The 20,250-nt window shown below is 46.4% G+C and overlaps 1 protein-coding gene across 2 annotated transcripts in view; it reads right to left on the bottom strand.

Annotated features, from left to right (window-relative positions):
- Nucleotides 1-20,250, bottom strand: part of ADCY2 (adenylate cyclase 2) — a 433,385-nt gene that overhangs the window by 9,852 nt on the left and 403,283 nt on the right. For both annotated transcript variants that reach the window (XM_029217111.1, XM_029217112.1), the window contains exons 21-22: nucleotides 13,798-13,944; nucleotides 11,972-12,079 (exon numbers count right to left, since the gene is read on the bottom strand). In XM_029217111.1, the coding sequence (XP_029072944.1) occupies nucleotides 11,972-12,079; nucleotides 13,798-13,944 (255 nt within the window). The remainder of the gene's footprint in view (nucleotides 1-11,971; nucleotides 12,080-13,797; nucleotides 13,945-20,250) is intronic.

The following is a 20,250-nucleotide window of genomic DNA, read 5'->3' as shown; positions in this document are numbered from 1 at the left end:
CTACACTTCGGTTGATTGTCGGTAGCCGAGCGGGGCATGATGTCTGGGAGGAAGAGAGAGAAAGTCCTCAGCTGTGGTGGAAGGTCAAAGCCGAGGGATGGGCCCGTGGGAAGCACACGCCCAGAGGAATCACTCACGTGTCCGCTGCAGTGGGCGAGGGCTCCAAGGGAAGAAATGGAAACAAAATATCAGAGGGGTGACCTGGGGGAGGTCCTCAGCTGGGACGGGGCGGGGGTCAGTAAAGGACCCTGGAAATACTTGAGAGGACAGAACACGGGGTCATCGCGGGTCTTGCGCTGTGATTTCTGGGACGGGTGTTCATCCCCCTGGGCCCCAGAGGAGTTCAATCAGAGGTGAAGAAAGCTCTCGGGGGCATTTGAAGAGGAGGCACCTGGTGACCAGTGGGGGGCATACTCCACGGAGGGTAAAGATAAAAACCAACTCTGAGGGTTTCAGTGGGGATGACTGAGAAGGGAAACGGACAGAACCCGCCCATTCAAGATGCCAGGAAGATGGAGAAAACCACGGTAACAGCTAAGGGAAACAGGAACACGGCAAGAGGGCAGTCCAGTGACCCACACGGCCTTCTAATAATGCCAGTGAAGGGGGTAGCACTAAAGCAAGTCTCCCAACCTGGGCACTGCTGACATTTGGGTGGGATCAATCTTTGTTGGGGGGTGTCCTGCACACAGCAGGGGTGTTGAGAAGCATCCCTACCTCTGCCCACTAGATGCCAAGAGCATCTCTCCTTCCAGTGTGACAACCAAAACGGTCTCCAGACATTGCCAAATGTCCCCTGGGGAGCAAAATTGCTCCCAGTTGAGACCACTGCACTGAACTTTATACACACACACACACACACACACACACACACACACATACATATACACACACACATATACATATACACACACACATATATACACACACACATATATACATATATACACACACACATATATACATATACACACACACATATATACATATATACACACACATATATATACCTATTTACACACACATATATATACATATATACACACACACATATATATACATACATATATACATACATACATATATATATATATATATATATATGAAGGGGGAAGAGGAATTAAGAGAAAGATTTCTTCCTTCCTTTTCTCGAGTGAATTGTATCATTCTAGAAAAAGATGGATGAAATACTACTGTTGCCATAAATCCGCAACTTAAAAGTGTGGGATCAAAACCAAACCATTTAAAATATTAGAACCACGAAGCAGACTGTTAGCTAACTTTGGTGGAAATGCAGAGAGTCATTTCTTAAGAACAGTTACACTTTTCCATCAGAGCTTGCTAATATCTCTTGTCTCATGACTTAGGGGGAAGACATGATTTGGAGGTATATGCAGGCAGTTGGAAAACATCTTGCTCCTTGACGGGAGGCATGAGCTGTTAAATCAACAGACAGGATCCTGTGCCGTAAAGATTACAACAGTCCTGGCAAGGAGAACAGACTGGCCGTGGGAGAAATGGTTTGCTTTTCACGGAATCAAGGTGCAGCAAACGAGCTTCTCTCCCTGATAAATGACTGCCCAATCTGTTTCCAGGCAGCAGGCTTCCACTGTGGGTTTGATGTGACCTCAGTGATAAATGAAGAGACTGAGCTCTGGGAGTGGGGTTGAAATCCAACGTCAAGGACTCATTTGGGTTTAGTAAAGCCTAGAGAAAATTATGCTCAGTCTCTAGAAGAGCTCAGGTCACTTCAAGAAGTCCTTATAACTGAACTTTTGATAAATGTTTGATGACAGCCTGAAACAGCTCTTTCTTCCATGATCCAAATAATTTCTCCCATCTCCAAATATTTAACTGACTTCTAGCTACACAGAGAGACCACTCATTCAGTTTCCTGGAACACACTTGGAAGGCTGTTTGTTTTGCAAGTTTCACCTGCAGGGAATGTGGCATAAAGTAAATGCATGTTTATTGAGGTTATTTTATAACCCAAGTGACTGGTATTGACCGAGGTGAAATTAACACAAGCCTCTGCTCCTGGCTTCTCCTCTCTTTCCTCCTCGCCTTCCTCTATCCATCAAACGTCCACTGCGTTCCTGCTGTGTTGGTGCTCATCTGATTCTGAAGATTCGGAACTGCTGTCTAAGGAACACTTAGTTCTGCTGCCTGGGGCTCCTGGGAGAACGGATCAGACCTCACAGTTCTCTGAAGGAGAGTCACCCCAACCAGGTGAGCTGCATGTCCCAGCATGGAGATCGGCCCTCACCTGGGAGCTCAGGGCATCTGAGTTTCAGGCACCTTTTGGAGAGCAGGACTGGAACCCACAGCTTCCCAGTGTTTATCATCAAAACTCAGAGGCATGAAATAATATTTATGGAAAATGGCCTGATTCCTGGGCCATCTGTGGATTCCTCTGTATCCAGTGAACTTGGATTAAACTGGACGCAATGTTCTCCACCTGATCTCACTCTACCAAAGAATGTATTTGATTAAAATACGCATTAAGAGATGTTCTAGGGCTTCCCTGGTGGTGCAGTGGTTGAGAGTCCACCTGCCGATGTGGGGGACACGGGTTCGTGCCCCGATCCGGGAAGATCCCACATACCGCGGAGTGGCTGGGCCCATGAGCCATGGCCGCTGAGCCTGCACGTCTGGAGCCTGTGCTCTGCAATGGGAGAGGCCACAACAGTGAGAGGCCCGCATACCACAAAAAAAAAAAAAACAAAAAAGAGAGAGATGTTCTAGCTAACAACCTCCCCCCTCAATGTGTTAAACCGTTTTCCATAAGGAAGTTACTGAGCTCACTGTTCACTACAGATCCATCCTAATGCTTATGAGGGCCCGTTTGTTAGAGCTTGGGTCAGGGACCCAGTGGAGCATCCAGCTGCAGCCTGATGTGGCTTGGTTTCAAATATATTAATGAATGAGTGACTTGACCTCACCTTATGAACACTAAAGCACTGCACTTGTGTTGGCTGCTGGAAATTTCGGAACAATTAATAGCAATAGTGTATGTATGCACTTACTTAATCCTCACAACGATTCCCATGAAAGAATGCCTGTCTTTATCCCCATTATGCAGATGGGAAAGGGAAACCCAGAGAGGTTAATAACTTGTGTAAGTGGAATAACCAGTCTTTGCAGGTGGGCAATCTGACTCCAGGGTCCTCAATCTTCATTTACTCTAAATGTAAATAGATTAAATACTCCAATCAAAAGACACAGAGTGGCTGATAGGTTACCAAAAAAATCCATTTATATGCTGCCTACAAGAGACTCACTTCAAATCTAAAGACACACTCAGACTGAAAGTGAGGGCATGGAAAAAGGTATTCCATGCAAATGGAAACAAAAAGAAAGCTGAGGTATCATACTTAACATCAGACAAATAAACTTCACCCTCTTGCCTCCTTCCCCGTGTGCATCTTGAATGTGGTCACAACTTTTGCTATTTGATTTTCATTTTATTGCATCATCCTCATTTTTGTTTCTATCTTATCTTTCATATTCCTTGCATGTTAGTTTATTAATTTAAAAATATTTTTGCATTACATCCATTTTTGTAAGCTTCTTAAGGGAGAGATTTAAATAAAATAGGCACATACATGTAGACAAGTAGGTAAGCATTTTTCCTTGATAGTCTTGCTGCTAAAATGGTGACAGCTGTGTTGGATGATGTGTCTAAGAGATATTCAGCTGATGGAAAACTATATCCGAGCATTGCTCATTAATGGCTCTGGAACTGGCCACCACCCATGTGGATGACTGGAATTCTACTTGGGTGCCTTATTGAAAACTCAAACTTGTAAGTCTAAAACTATTATTTCTATTTAATCTCCCATTAACAGCTCTTATTCTTGACTCTTCTACTTTTGCTAATGGTGTCATCAATTTCAGATCCCTAAACTGGAAACCTGAGATTCAGACAGTCCCCTCCATCTTGCTTCCTCAGCTCCCAAGTCCATCTCCCACGGACGTGCTTCTCCCATTCACCTCTTTCTTTATTTCCTTTGTTTCTTTATTTTCATTGTTTATATGGTGACCACTGCTTGTCTGAAAGCAGGAAGTTCACTAAATAATTGCCAGCACTTTTGAGTCAGACAAAGTTGGGTCCAGCCCCAGGCTCCACAATCATCAGCTGCATGGCCTTGGCTGAGTCACTTAACTTCTCCGGGGCTCAGTTTCCTCATCTGTGAATTGAAACAATAACTACCAGTCTCACAGGGTTGTGGTTAAGATGAAATGAATTCATATGGGCAACACATTCTGCCTGCATCCCTGAGACTCAGGTTTTATTTCGTTTCCTTCATGATAGGTTAGAGAAGCACATCACTCTGCTTGACATGAAAAGCTTCTAGGAGGAAAATGTTAGCAAGAATTGCTTTATGCCCTAGTTTAGTGCTTCCCCCCGCTTTCCACACACTGAGCAACCTACATTGATGAATGGCTTCAACAACAATCTAAGTGTCTGAAATGTTAAGTATCTTTGAGGTTCTCAGTGTGTATAGCGAAGAGTGATGGTTCTTCCTTCAGTGTTTGTTTCCTATTAGTAGCATTAAAGTAGGAGGGCATTTCTCTCTCCATTTACCCTACATCACGATAGCTTTGGTGTTTGTGCAAAAATACACAGCACTGAGATATTGCTTTTCATTTCAGCAGAAACCAAAACTATTTTCTACTTTTGCCAGTAAAGGAAACTATGGTTTTGAGTTTCAACATATGCTTTAGTTACTAAGAAACTGGCAGCAGAAGATCTGAGAATGATTCCTTACTTCTTCCCTGATCAACTTGGTGGAGTGTCCTAAAGTTTCACCAAAATTCATATGAGGAAGCCTAATCCCCAGTGTGATGGTATTAGGAGGTGGAGCTTTGGGGAAGTAATTAGGTCACATGGGTGGAGCCCTCATGAATGGGATTCGTGCCCTTATAAGAAGAGACAGGAGAGAGCTGCTTCCTCTCTCTCTGCTCTCCATCTGCACCGAATGAGGACACAGAGAGAAGATGACTGTCTGCAAACCAGAAAGAGGGCCCTCACCAGAAGTCAAATCTGCAGACCTGATCTCAGACTCCCCAGCTTCCAGAACTGTGAGAAATAAATGTTGCTTGTGACCCAGTCTATGGTAATTTCTTATAGCAGCCCAGCTGAGACACCTCTAATATCCCCAGGCTTACCTAGCATTGGAGTTGCTGTTTGCATACATGACTTTTTCCAGACTATAAACTCTGGAGGGCAGTTACAGAGGGGCAGTCATTAACAAGTAATTGGCACTTGCCCCGATGGGTAAAGAAAATCTATGCTGGTTGACCTACTAGCTAAATAAAATCCCAAACAGTCAAATCAGGCAGCTCCTAACTCAGGCAGAGACAGAACCGTTAGCCTGACTCAGTGAATGTGGATGGGCAATGTTTATTGCTCATTGTTCTGTCGGTCAGCTCGGTTTTGCTAATAAACTGAGTAAGTGTAGGAATCTCATAGATGGGTCACTTGGAGCCTGGGATCTTATTTGGGGGATGGAGGGAGAAGAATGATGGAGAAATCCTAGTGCTAGCCACAGCGGTTATGTCTATGGGGCCAACTCAGCAGGAAACAGAGTGAGAGGTAGTGCTTACAAACTAGTAACTACCCTTAGCCCACAACCTGCTATCAAATTTGTTCTGATACAATAAATAAATAAAATAAAAAACTCATTTAAAATAAATAATTTAGGGCTTCCCTGGTGGCGCAGTGGTTGAGAGTCCGCCTGCTGATGCAGGGGATGTGGGTTCGTGCCCCGGTCCAGGAAGATCCCACATGTCGCGGAGCAGCTGGGCCCGTGAGCCATGGCCGCTGAGCCTGTGCTCCGCAACGGGAGAGGCCACAACGGTGAGAGGCCCGCGTAACGCAAAAAAAATAAATAAATAAAATAAAACAAAATAACTTAACTTTTTAAAATAAAAATAATTAAAAAGAGAGCAATAATACAAAGCTTAAAAATTTTTAATGAGCACCAGCACTTGTACCTTGATAGGGATACAAGCTCCCTGTTATCTCTTGCTTCTCTGCCTCTCCCCTCCTCCCATTCTTCTGGCACCACAAGTCACTTCTTCCAAAGTGTCGCTGGCAATGGGCATCACTCTATTTGAAATTGTGAGTAAAAGCTAGAGGTAAGGCTCATCACAGCAATAGTGTAATCAAAGTATGGGTTTACATGAAAGTTTTCATCTCTGTACTTTGGTTTTGACATATTTAAGTTCTCAGTAAAATTTGTATTGAAAAGATCAAAACCAATTTACATAATAAGACCAGAGATGACCTTAATCATTGATTCTGGCATGAAGGATGGACTTCCTTAATGATAGGGCAGGCAAAGTCCCTTCAGAGGTCGAGTAGGGGAGGCTCCAGAGTGCAGCAGAGGGAACGAGGCAATAGGGAGGGGTGAGGAGTGTGGCAAACTGGGGAGAATGTGCCAAGATGGGGCAGCTGCTTCTCAGCTGGTGACTGTTGTCATCAGGAATGAAGATCAGGAGATCTACCAATTTTCAGGAGAAACTGGAGATGATTATTTTTTAGTGAGATGTCCTTTTATAAGAAGTCTACATAAGTCAAGAAAAACATACCTGTAACCACAAGTGTGCTATCATGGCTTGAGGTCTAAAGGCCATGGCTGGGAAGGAGCAGGGGGCTGCTATGGGTCTGGGAAGTGGTGAAGTCCTGACGTTAAAATGAAGTGCCTCTGGGGTGCGTAAGCTCCCCATTTCTATCAACCCTGAATTCCATCGCGGAACATGTACTTTTCAGGTGCATGCTCCAGGGATTACGAGAGCGGGTTCAGAATGCAAGCCTGTTCTCCATGTAATGTTTCATTTTTTGACAAATGCCTGCTTCTTTCAACAACAACAATCAGTTGTTACACATAATACAACCAACCATCTAGTCATGTTGTCTTTAAGCTTAAAATCAGAATGTGTTGTTTCACTTAAGTTAACACAAATGAAGCAAAACAAAGGCAGATAGAAAGCCCTGCTCTGACTAGGTGCTGATAGACCCCTGTGCATTCTTTTTCCCAGTGGGTAAGTAGCCTGTGCCGGCACGTAGAAAATGTGGAGGTAATTACAAATAAAAGCTGACTTTCAAAAGGCTGCTTCTATCTAGACAGCTCTGCCTCTTTCTGGATTTAAGAAAAACACATGAATCCTTGAGAAACCCAATATATTTTGCCAAACTAAATATCTGGCTGTGTTGAATATGTTTGTTGCCAAACTAAATATTTGGCTAAATAATAAATAGAAAATTTTTTGTTTGTAAAGAATAAATGGAAAGTTTTTTGGTTTTAACTAGAGAGATTAGTAGGTAGGCTACAAAAGGCAAAAGGGACATTCATTTTTTCATAAAGACTATATCCATATTATTATTTCTCAAGCATGCTATGCCCCCAATCAAACATAATGAACTTTCCTTTCAGATTTTCACTGAATTTCAAAATATTTCTAGGATGATCTTACCAAGGTTCTAATTAAATGTTCTAAATAAAAATAGCTCGTATTGAGTAAAAGCTCCCTACATGGACCTGATGCCATATTTCATTTATGTCCCCAAACCCTTTTACCTATTCTGCGGGAGGAAGCAATGGTATCCATACGTGAAACAGTGTACAAACCATAACTGTATTATTACCGCTATTATCATTTTTATTAGCCACTCTGCCCGTGGAGCATTTTGCATATTAATGTCTTCCCCACAGCCTCAGGAAATGAGTGGGATCCCCACTGTATACAAAAGGACACTAATGTGTAGAAAGCTTAGCTACCATGGTAAGGAATGAGCAGTCTCACGTGAAAGCCACGCTCCTTCCACTCTACCATGAAGGTAAATACTCATGTATTAACAGTGGTGGCTGTCAGGATGCAGCTCAAGGGTAGCTGAGAAGGCAGATTTTGTGGCTGCCAGTGATGAGGGCAGGAAGGATGGGGCACCTGTGGAAGGAGTGCTTGGGTGAATGGTGTGCGTACAAACGTGTGGGTGCAGAAGCCAACATGGTGGGGGGCTGGGGAAGAAGAGGAGGGGGTGAAGCAGTACGAGAGCTGTGGGCGGAGGGAGGTGAGCCCTGCACCCAGAGTGCCCGGGTCTGCAGCCCTGCTCTATAGCCCTGTTCTATGGCTGCTTGTTCTATGACCTTGGGCAAGTTACTGCACTGCTGTGCCTCAGTTTCTCCATCTGTAAAATGGGCTCGGGTTGGGGTGCCTCCTAGGCTTGTTAAAAGTAAAGACTCAGGAGGCATTTATTAAGTTTTTGAAAATGGTAGGAGAAAAAATAGAGCGCGTTTGCGCGGGGAGGAGCAGGATTGTAAAATGGCGGGAAGGAAGCGAGAGGCTGGTCTGGGAAGCAGGGTGGCCACGCGCTGCTCCATCACTCATTGAACAGACATGGGCAATCGCTCTGTTCAGTGCTCCCTTCTGGGACTTTGGGGAACACCACATAAGACATGGCCCCTGCTATAATTTGGATGCTGGACAAGAAACACACGTCTAAACAAAAGCAGGAAATGATATGCAGCACGTGGGAGGAAAGGAAATAGGATCTAGACACAGAGGGTCAGGTGAGGCCAAAGCAGGTCAGGGTGCAGGAGAGGCTCCTATGAAAGCGGGAGCCTTGGCATGGCTGATGGGTGAGATCTGAACACAGGGTGTCTTCCTGTGCATCAGAATCACCTGTGGAAATGGAGATATCCAGCCCCTCACTTGGGCGTTTGGAGACCATGTGTAGCACCCACCACAGGGCCTCTGATGCAGCTGGTGGGTGCACCCCTCCTGGAGGGTGTATGAGTAGCACTTGGTGCTTGTCTGCACAGACGCACAGTGCACGTCTGAGGGCTGATGAGGGAGCTGTAGGGAGAGGTAGGGGATGGGTCAGAGCAGGGGCGTGGAGGCAGATGGTGGAGGCCCTGTTCTGGGAGTAGGGAGGACAAGAGGAAGGTGAGGGTGCTGTGAGCAAGCTGGGTGTCTGTGGAAAGCTGGAAACGTGAGCTCCAAGCTTGGTCTAATGGTCAGGAAGGTGGACGATGTTTTTGTCAGCGGTCGGATACACAGGCTGGTGGAGCAAGTCTTAGCTGAGATCCCTGATGGAGGAGAGGGGTTGGGGGAAGAACATGGAAATGTCCACAGAGGAAGACCTCAGGCAGGATTCACTAAAGAGAAGAAACCAGAAGCTGAGGGAGAAGACGACTTCTGGGCGAAGGTGATGGCTGGCTCTATCAGAGGCCACAGACAGGACACAGAGAATGATCGCTTGGGGAATGCAAATCCGACTTGGATTTTGGAATTTGGAAGTACTTCCTGATCTTTAGGAGTGGAATTTCTGACATCCGCATTGGTGAGGGTTAGCACAGAAGGAGAAGGTGAAAAATAAAGGCAGTGGATAAGGACAAGCCATCTAAAAATTGTGCCTATGGGAAGGGGGAGGAGAGGCCTGGAGACATTTGTTGAAGATCCAGGAGACCAGGGTCTGGTGGTGACAGAGTCGAGACCAGGGAGCCTGCCTGTAGGGATGATGGAGGGATGATGGAAGGTGATTGTGGGATGGAGGAGGGATCATGGAGGGGTAATGGAGGGATGATGGAGGGATGATGGAAGGATGAAGGAGGGATGATGGAGGGCTGAAGGAAGGATGATGGAGGGCTGAAGGAAGGATGATGGAGGAATGATAGAGGAGTGATGGAGGGCTGATGGAGGGATGAAGAAGGGATATTGGAGGAATGATGGAGGAGTGATGGAGGGGTGATGGAGGGATGAAGGAGGGATGAAAGAGGGATGATGGAGGGATGATGGAGGGATGAAGGAGGGGTGATGGAGGATGGGCCCAGCACAGACGCTGAATGCTGAGTGGGTCGTCATGTGCCTTTGAGCATCCCTGCCAAGGGTTCTGTAAGTGGCTGTTGCTAGCTAAGTTCTGGAGCAGGTGTGATTTTGTCAAGTGCCCTAAATGGGCCACAAGAGGAGGTCAGCTGAGAGGCCTCAGAATTGGGGCTGGGATTAGGGTGAGAAGAGTGAGGCACTCACCTCAGCTGCAAAACTTAAGGGGGCACTGAAAAACTCAACCATCATGAGAAATAATATCCTAGTGCAATGTTTAGAAAATCAAAATTAATGCAGACAAATCCAGAAAGAAGTAAAACACTGAAATTTAAAGAAAGATAGGGGCTGTGGACTGCACAGATCCCCCTCAAATTCATATCTTGAAGCCATACCCACGAGATCTCTCTCTCTCTCTGCTTTGTGAGGACATAGCAAAAGGGCAGCCAGCAACAAGCCAGGAAGACAGCCCTCACATGAACCGCATCCCGCAGGACCTTGATCTGGGACTTCCAGCCTCCAGAGCTGTGAGAAAATAATTCTCTGTTGTTGAAGCTGCCCAGCCTTCACTATGGCAGCTGAGCTCACTAATCAGCTTCTGACAGTGCCGTGCTGGGCGTCTTGGAGCCCGAGGCAACAGGAAAAACGCCTGTCCCTGTGTACATAATTTTATGTTATTTTTAATGCTTAATTTTTTTCAGAACATTAAAGATGCTGAAAAGGATTAAGTTTTCTTCCATTAAAGCCAGGACAGTAAAAATCTAATTAGTTCTGTCTTGGGTAAAAATAAGATATTTAGAATTAAAACAATGTTGTACATTTTAATACCTTTATTGTCCAATTTTCCAACAGTTTTTCAACACTTGAATGTTCTGGCAATAAAAACCCAACCCCGAAAGATACGCAACACCACGTAAGCAGGGGTGTCCATTTTTCCTTTTGTGTCAGGCGTCAAGATTGCTTGGAACGGTACTGCTCAAAACTTACGATTCTTCTAAGTCTTCTTTTATTGCTTGTTTGTTTTACTTTTCCTTATTACTAAAGTAATTCATACCCATGAAAAAAATAATAATCTGGAAGCAACACCTGAGTAGAAGGGACATATATTACCCCACTCACTCAGAAAAATGCTAGGGTTAATCTTGAGTCCGACGTTTCATGTTCTCGTCTCTGCCCACGAATGTTAAGAGAGAAGAGGACCCTCTCCTGATGCTCCGGGGGGTGGACTCTGTCTGAGCAAGCTGCTGCCCCTCTGTCCCTCTCTTGGTTGCCTGTGGGAGGTGGTGGGGTTGGGGGGAAGCTAGACACACGGGGGTCGGGGAATGGCTGAGCTCTTCCTCTCCTTGGGGGAATCCAACCACCTCCAGCAAGCTGTGCTCTGGTAAGTTTCATCCCTCTGTGCTGCACCCACCACCTCTGCCCTGCGTCAAACAAGCCAGTGCCCGTCAGGGAGCCCACTGTCCCGAGGGGAAAGGGGTCTTGTTATTGACCCACAAGTTAACAAACCATATCTAGGGACTTCCCTGGTGGTCAAGTGGTTAAGACTCTGCGCTCCCAATTCAGGGGGCACAGGTTCGATCCCTGGTTGGGGAACTAAGATCCCACATGCCACATGGCATGGCCAAAAGAGAAACAAAAACAAAGTATATCTACACACACACACACACACACACACACACACACACACACACACACAGAGAAACAAAACACAACATAACAGAAAACCCCCCTCAAAAACCCTAGTTGATTGAAGATACTCAATTTTGACCAAATCACCTTTTCAACCAAATTTCTGGGTGGTCAGCATGTTTTTGACCACGTTGTTTTAAATCAAAAGACCAGGAGCCCTCCCATAATGAGTCACCTTTAAATAAACAGCTCTAATCAACTTTCTTGTATATTTATCTGGTATCAAGCAGCTACCAGACTGGTTGTTTTTTTCCTACCTTGTCTGCCAGAGAAAGAAGTTTTGTGAACAGACCCTCAGAAGCCTCCGGAATTCTCATCTTTTCTCATGAGACCTTAATCACTGAGGTCTGGGTTGTGCCTGCAATTCAGTGTATGGGTCACTGTTTTGGTCCCAGGATGACCTGTGGGCAGAGCTGAGGCTCACGTGTGCTGGGTGTGGCTGACACGTGTGTACCTGGGCGTGCTCCTGGCTGGGCACGGCACTCAGACCCGTCGCCGCCATGTACGTGCTGCCGATGGTCTTGATCTTTTCAACTCCACTGAACTTCGGCTTGGACAGCAGCTGGGGGGCAATGACAATCACACAGTTACTCAGTCGGCGGCTGACCCCAAGCCAAGCATCTTCTAGAGACATTCTCAAATCCTAGTTCAGCCACAGGAACATGAAACTGATTATTCACCCTTCGGCCTTGGGCACCGTGGGGAAAGAACATTCATGCATCTCACAAAGGGCACGTACTTGGGAAGATATGCAGTATAACAATTTACTTCCAGTTAACATGAATTACCTTTTAGAATTTGCTAGTGAAGGAAACAGGATAAATTATGATGCGAGTGATAATGGCCTCAAATAAACTTCCCCACTCTGTGTTTGAAAGGTCTAAATATAAAATCATGATTCAGAGAGTGAGGTCTTCCCTGCATGGTGAGGGTGAATTATGACCAACTGTAGTGCTGAGGATTGACTTTTGCCCTCTGAAAACCTGGAGTGGAGGGAATAAATGGCCCCTCTCATCAGCCCTGACCGTAATATTTTTTGCCCCAGTTTCTGGCACCAGTAATCAGTTTCCTACTGGGGTTCTCCTCATCTACTACATTAGACCTTGGGGTGGGATGGAGGAAAGGTAAAAATAAGAAGCTGTAGGAAAGGGAAAGACTGGATGGAGAGAGCAAATGAAGGAAACTCCAGAAGGTTCCGTATCTGTTCAGCAGGACAAAGGTACGAACAGAAGACTGGGAACATCTTCTAGACCCTTCCTTGGTACTCCTGCTTTCAGAGGAGATTCGCTCAAGATCACATGTCAGAGGATCTAAGATAAGTGAGCAAATCCCATGATCACATCTCCATGAGCAATCCAACCTGAAAGAATGGTCACTACTGCTAGAGAGCATTTATTTTACCCAGGGGCAGCTGGAGGAAATGTGCCAACATTTTTCACTGTGAACCCTGCACAACAGTGAAAATCTCTACTTGTCATTACTTCACCATGAGTCTTGATTCAACCGCATGGTGACAGTGGTGGTAGCAGAGAAATGCACAGGTCCCACAAGACATTTAGAAGGTTGGCCTGAAACCATCATATTATATAATTTCATCACTGTGTTTCAAAATTCCATCAATCATGATGAACCTACGTTCACTAATGTCAATTTTCCTATATTTGCAAAATATTGTTAAAAATGGTATAACAACAATATCTTTCAAACCAGAGGTCTGTTTGTTCTTACTAGAAAACAAAGTGCATTGTTTCCTTTGTAGGCAGAAAATTGAAAATTGACACCTATTCCAATACCTAAGATGTACACTTTGTCCCTTCTAAAATATATTCTACCACATTCATATTGCTTTTTCAATAATAAAGCATGCCATCCATGTACACTTCAAATTGATATCTGACATAGACCTTGGAGTTTGCACAGACACACATGCAAATAATCTACTATCTTTTTTATGTATAAAGAGATGGGCAAGTATTTTCCTTGGAGTTCAAGCCTTTCAAGAAAATTCATGGGCATGCTGGAGAGATATTTTATGGAACAGATTTTGGTAGTTGTTTATAGAAATCATATTAGCTTTAAAAATAATATGTGTTTGCCTCACCAAAATTAGTCAGTGACCTAAATAGAGCAAAAAAGCTTAATGCCAATGACCAGAAATTTTGTCAAAGGACAAGTTTTAAGATATGCCATGATGTTGGACTAACTTCAAATGTGCCAGTCCAGAGGAACGCCAAAGGATGGGACTGGGGTCAGCCCTGCCCATCAAGGGTAAGTACGTACATCGTCAAAGTCGGCAATGATCTCGTTTAGGAGCCGAAGGCATTCCAAGCCCTCCTTGTTCACATCCGATTCTGTATAGAATTCTTTGAAATCCGGAATGGAGGCAAACATGACGCAGACACAGTCATAGGACTGGTGGTATAAATCCTGCCCAGGAGAAAAGGAAGAGCTGAGCACTAGGAAACCTTTTAAGCAAACATGCTCCTAATGGAAGTGTTTCTTTACGTTAAGACTGGTAAAGAAATCACCTAGGATCCACTCCACCTGCTCCACCCTGGTCCCAGGCCCATTTTAGGCACTGGCCATTGATCACAGGTGAAGGCTTCTAGTGAGCTGGATGCAGGCTCAGAATCATCAACACCACACTCCCACTGTCACTACCAGTTAGTATGAGGTGCCCTTCCGGTTACCCCTCTCTGCCATCTCTATCGTAGACAATGACAAGAGACCATAGACTTCTCACTTAGGAAAAAACAACAACAACATTCTTTTAACAACTAAAGGGAAACAAAACGATTTCCCAAGCTACTATATTGTCCTAAAGTGACTCATTATGGCTACATTCTTTGGATTGGAGGCTTCATGAATTTTCCTCTTCAGCCTGTCCTGAAAGGAGCAGATGAAACTCATCATGTTACTTCTGAATTACACCAGAGAGAACTAGCGAAATTCCTCAGGCTACTTATTCTATTGTATTAGACACCAGAAATATTTGTTCGGGATTTCCTTTTGTTTTTAAATAGACTAGAGTCTAAACTAAAAGTCTAAACTTTCAGTGAGGAAAATTACAATGTCTTGTAAATACAATTTCAAGGTGTTTCCACACATAATTTTCCCCAGCATATAGTGAAACCTTCAAGTTCAGTGGAGATTTCTTAAAGGAAGCGTTATTATGTGGGCATGGGGGCTGGTCCTGGGCGGGAAGATCTGCTCTCTCACTGGTGCTGGTGCATCAGGGCCCTTGGATGGCCTGTCCCGGGCAGAATGGCCAGGCGCCAATGTGGGCATGCTGCATCATGGGAAACACTCCCTCCACCAGAAAATGTGAGGAGAGTTCTGTCACACAGGATGGCGACCTCTGAGTGGAGGAAAGAAAGCTAGTGGCTGATGTTTCCTGTGTGCCTGGCAGATGGAGAGAATCTACCCTACATGGATGTTACCAGTGTGCTCTGCTCTCTGCGGCACTCAGATGAATCCCTTAGCAGGGAGTGAGCACTTCAACAGCACCATAACTCCAAGGTTTGGTGGCCTCTCAGAAAAACCATTCTTCCTCCGCTGACGTCTCATGACACACACATCGGGGCAATGGCAACCCACGGCAGGTCGCAACCACTTCCTGGGAAAGACAGACTTGTGTCATCTTCCTGTTCTTAGGGCCAACCACCTGGTAGTGCCTTCTGCTACTGCCTTACAATCTCTATAAAATACATGAACAATAGAATCAAGGTTTTTCTTTTGTATTCTGCTCCCAATATGGTTGACTTGGTTCTTTGCGCAGACCTGTACTTCCCCTCTCTGAAAAGTTGTTTTTGTGAACACTCATATCCTCAGAAGATGACCTGTGGAATGTATGATTGCCAAGCTTAGGTTCCAGTAATGCTGACCCAGCCAGGGTGTCAGGGTAACAGGGGAGAGAAAAGCCCCTAGAAGCCTCTTCTAGTTAAAAAGGGCAGTTTCATAAAAGTAGTATAAACTCCACTGACTTCTCTACTCTTAAGGAAAAGGGGTACATCTAGCAAGGCAAGGATATATCTTCTGTACCCTGCATTTCTCCACTGTCTGCTGACATCTGCCAGCGTGACCACCTGGGGAATGATGATGATGACAAGAATACATACAATAATCACCAGCACTGACTGAGTGCCCACTGCATGCCAGGATGCCCACCCCTCTGAACTCTCCACCAGCATTAACTTGCCCCGGACTACAATCCTAGGAAGCTGGTACTTTTATTCTCAATCTACAGATGAGGAAACTGAGGCACAGAATATTTACATTACTTTCCCAAGGTCACAGTTACCAAGTCTGATGCAGAGGTCACTCTTATAAATGCTACACTTTATACTTTACCCTGCATTTCCTGGATGACCAGAGAGTGTGCTGCCTGGACTTGGGGCAGCATGGGGTCTCGTATCACTTGTAGGTCACGTCACTTTGCCTTTCTCCTTTCCCCTAGGGTCTTTAAGGGTATCTGGGGATGGGAGATAAGGAAATGCAAGACTGAACTGACTGAAAGTTTGGATATGAGGGCTGATTTTAACCACACTGGTTTGGAGTCTAATAAAACATCTTCAGGTTGACACTCAAAATTGTCCTCTGAACTCTTGCCCCAGAACACCTAGGCTGTTGGAGCTGGAAGAGGTCTGATGGGTCATTTAATTCCATGGTCTTCAAATAGGAATGCCTGGGAGAGTCACCAATGGGACTTTCAAGAAGGTGACACCTGGGCCGCCCAATGACCAACTGAACCTTGCCCCTGGAGTGGGCTCCAAGCATGTGCATCTTTTTGTAAAACTCTATGAGTTTTCCTGCTGTGCAGCCTTGATTAAGAATCACGGGACAAATGAGGAATTGTTAAGTCAGGGGAGTTTGGTGACACACCAAGGCTCCCACTGACTTAGGGACCAGGACTAATCTCTGGAGTCCTGGTCTGGCACTCCACAGGCCAGGAGTGCTACTGGGGCCTTGGACTGCAAAATGCTCACCCACCCTCTTTGACAAATGGGTCACTTGGAGCTTTGAGGAAACACCAAGGGTGAGTGGGGATTTCTGACCCCCTAGTTCCTGGCTCAGGGCTTCCACAGGGCTACGCTTGAGAATCAGGGAAACTTGACAAATGGGAAGCTTTACAAATTCACTAGAGCTAATGAAACGTGCAGGGCTTAGAGCCATACCCTAAACTCATGAGAGGTTCCCTCAGGTCTTTGGGTTGCGCTTGGGGCCAGAGAGAACCACAAGCTGATTGGCTGATGACCCGAGCTTATCTTATACTTCCAGAGGATCTGGGGTGAGGGTAGGGCAGGTAGGAAGCCTTGGAGGAGATTTTGGAATTCAGGGTCTAGCACGGGTGACCCTTGTCCAGAACATAGCTGCCAACAAGAATCTCGCTGAGCTTTAGAAGTGGAAGCTTAGATGCCATTTCAACATTCACTCACATGTAGCCATTCTGCAAAACAAGCTCAAGTTATGGCAGAATCATCACAAAGCAGCTGCATTTCTGTGCACACTGTCCTTTGCAGTTTATTGAGCGGGACTTCAGTTCTTTCCCAACTCTGGATGAAAACTTGGGACAACCCCATGACTCTTCTTGTCATTCTCAGGTAACAGGAGTCCTCTCATCAATAATTTAAGTGTCCAATCTAACGAGAAGTCAGAACTCAGACCCCAGTGGAATGTGTGGCTTTTCTCCTTCCCCAGTGTGGGCCTGCTGGGTGATGGAGGAGTGTCTGCAGGGTGGGAAGGGGGCACGGTTGGCTTCTACTCTCTCTCTCCTCCTCATGCTTCTGGTCTGACCCTCCCCAGCTGCCTAGCCAGGTTTTCCAAAGCACCCAGGGGTGGAGAACAGGGGAAGAAAGAAGGGTCTGTTGGAGGAGGGACGCGTTCCATTAACTACATCATGCTCCCAGGGAACTTAAACCTGGTGGACATTTTCATGGGTTATCTGAAGACTCTCCGTCACTTCCCCCCAACATGGGACATCCTGCCAAGGTTCTCTTGATCTGGACCACGCACTCCGCTCCTACTTGTGACTACTCTCTCTGCCCCGGGCTTTCTGGTTAGTCTTCTAGCTTCTCTCCTGGGGCCCATTCCCCACTCCAAGCAGCTTTTCAAAACAGGATCTAAAATGACCCCATGCCAACTGTTTTTCTCTGGCTTGGTCCCTGGAAACATTCAGCAGGCTTTGCCCTCCCAAACCCTCATAGTCCCATTACATCCCCACCTGCAGCCCCCAACTCTCTTGGGCCAGACACTCCAATAAGCCCCTGCCCTCTGCATTCAGGAAACTACATGTCATCTGTGTCCCCCAGATGGAGTTGCTGCCCCAGGACCACGTAGGGGCCCAAGTCGTAGGTACACATCCCAAACTGAGTGGTTATGGTCTATTTATGAGGCAAGAGGTAAAGGGAGGATTCCCCATGTCCCTTTAGGAGGGGGCTCGCTTCTCACTATATTCTGTCCCAAATCCCTCTTCCAACCTCTGCTCTCCCAGCCCTCGTGTCCCTGAGAGTAAAGGATCGAGAGTTGTGTAGCTCTTGCATTTGTAAATTCTGCACACTCTTTAGCACCCCCTTTGGAATATGACACCTACTGTCTCTTGGGCTCATGGGCTGACATTCACTTTAGCGTGCTGTTACATAGACACACAGGCACGCACAGCCCCCCATGAGGGCCTGCCAGGTGCCAGGCTTCATAGCAGGTAATGGGGTCACAGAGACGGACAACGCAAGCCCTGCTCTAAGGAGCTTAGAGTCTAGTTGGAGAGAGAGCGCAAATACAAGGACAGGAAAACAAAGTGTGATTGGTGCTGCTTGCACCCAGGTGTGGAGACGTCTGCTTGGTGTGCCCTAGGAAGTTGCCAGAACTTGCCACTAGCTTGGGGCTCCAAACTCCGGGACCAGCACGTTCCCCTGCTGACTCAGGCCATAGTGAGGAGGCCATAGTGATCCTCCCACCTTTCACATCCCCCCTCAGTCCCCAGTTGTCAGCTAACACCTAATTTATTCAGGCGAGTCAGATCATTAGAAAGCACAAAAGCATCTCTGAAAACCTGTGGCTTTCTAGCCTGACTCTGTAAGGAATGCGTTGAGGGAGCTGCCTGGGTGTTGGGAGGTTAGCTGAGAGGGGGGAGCGTTTGTGTGCCTGGCAAATTCCCCTGTACCCGCATTGACATCTGTGTCTTGTTTTGATCAAGCCTCAGCTCTCCCGCAGTGAGGCTGCGTGGCTCAGAATCACACATAACCCTGACCACCGGGGACTCGGCAAAGGGTCGACAAAATGCAGTCTTTTCAACAAGTGACCAAAGCTGGCTGGGACATCTGTTCAAGGGACCTTTCTGACATGTTCCTGCCAAAACACAGCCATCTGGAGAGTAGGTTTTGTAAACCAGCGGGCTCTGTCTGGGCCACAGAGCTCTGTACCAGGGCCTGAATGGCCTGAGGGCCTGGACCTGGTCAGGACAGTCAGCAGCTGGTGGAGAAGCTTGAGGATGTTTTGAGTAAAACCAGTGCCCTGGGGGAGGAAGAAGAGGGCTCGCAAAGGTGGACACAGCAGCTCTCTGCCCACAGGCCCAGGACACAGGTGCAGTGAACAGTTTTAAATAGAAATAAAAGATCTTTTCGGAATTATTGTGATTAAATCATTCTTTACTCTGTATTTCTGAAGGAAAATGAGTTTCCTCTGTATGTGCATGCGGCGGGTAGGAGAATCAAAAGGCTCTTTGTGAACATGGGTCCTGGCTCTTTGTGAACATAGGTCATGTTTCCAAGGAATGTGCCAGAAAACCATTAACCATTACTGTGGGACTGAAAGCCACACTCCTGTCTACCGCATGCTCTAAAAATAACCCTGGTCCAGCCTCTGCATTCAGAAGCTGTGAGTGATCAGCCCACACCACAGAGAAGGAGCGAAGGAGGTGATGCCATCAGATGAGGGTACAGCGCAAAGCGATTATGTGCGTTTTGCTGTCCACGCTAGTCAGGCCCTGAAAAGCTGTGGGAAGGCGCCTCCCGTGACAGATATTGATAAGTTCCAGGAGGCGGTGTTCTCAAGTTTTGCATAAGTTTGGGATATTTGCTTCAAAGATGACTAAAATTGAGTGTTTCCTGAATGCCAGGCACTGCTCTAAAAGTTTAGCATGAATTATCGCTTTTGAAATTAGTTATAGCCTCTGTGAGGATGGAGCCCGAGGTCCCACAACTAAGAAGTGCCAGGCCCGGGACAATCGCTTTGCTCTCAATGGCCAAGCAGGGCCCAGTGAGTAAGGAAAGCTGGCCGGGGTCCAGGAGCCCTTCTTGTCCCAGCGTTGACTGTGCTCTGTCACGCCCAGTTTGGGTCTGGAATCCTCCAGAAATAATCCTCTTCCAGGATCCGCGTGTTTGACGATGGGCAGAACTTTCCCTCACAGAGGCATTAGGGAAGGAGACAGGGGGAGGGAGAGAGGGAGAGAGGGAGAGAGGGAGAGAGGGAGAGAGGGAGAGAGAGAGAGAGAGAGAGAGAGAGAGAGAGAGAGAGAGAGGTAAAGAGCGCACGCGTGCGTGCATGCAGGGCGCATCTATACGGCCCTGACAGTGAGGGGGGCCAGCAGCCTGGACCATGTCCACGCTATTAAACAGAGGAGGTCAAACATCTCAGCCTGCCTGGCCTGGGGTCACAAGATTAGGATGCCACATCCCCAGGTCAGGGAAGTGGGTTCTTTTGCCCAGGGGACAGGAAGGGCTGACTGTGACAGAAGGT

This window comes from Monodon monoceros, unplaced genomic scaffold (assembly GCF_005190385.1).
Source record: "Monodon monoceros isolate NGI ecotype Baffin Bay Population unplaced genomic scaffold, NGI_Narwhal_1 Super_Scaffold_12, whole genome shotgun sequence".
In the NCBI taxonomy this organism is placed as follows: domain Eukaryota; kingdom Metazoa; phylum Chordata; class Mammalia; order Artiodactyla; family Monodontidae; genus Monodon; species Monodon monoceros.
The sequence above is the reverse complement of the archived record's forward strand: the minus strand, read 5'-3'. Positions and strand labels throughout refer to the sequence as shown.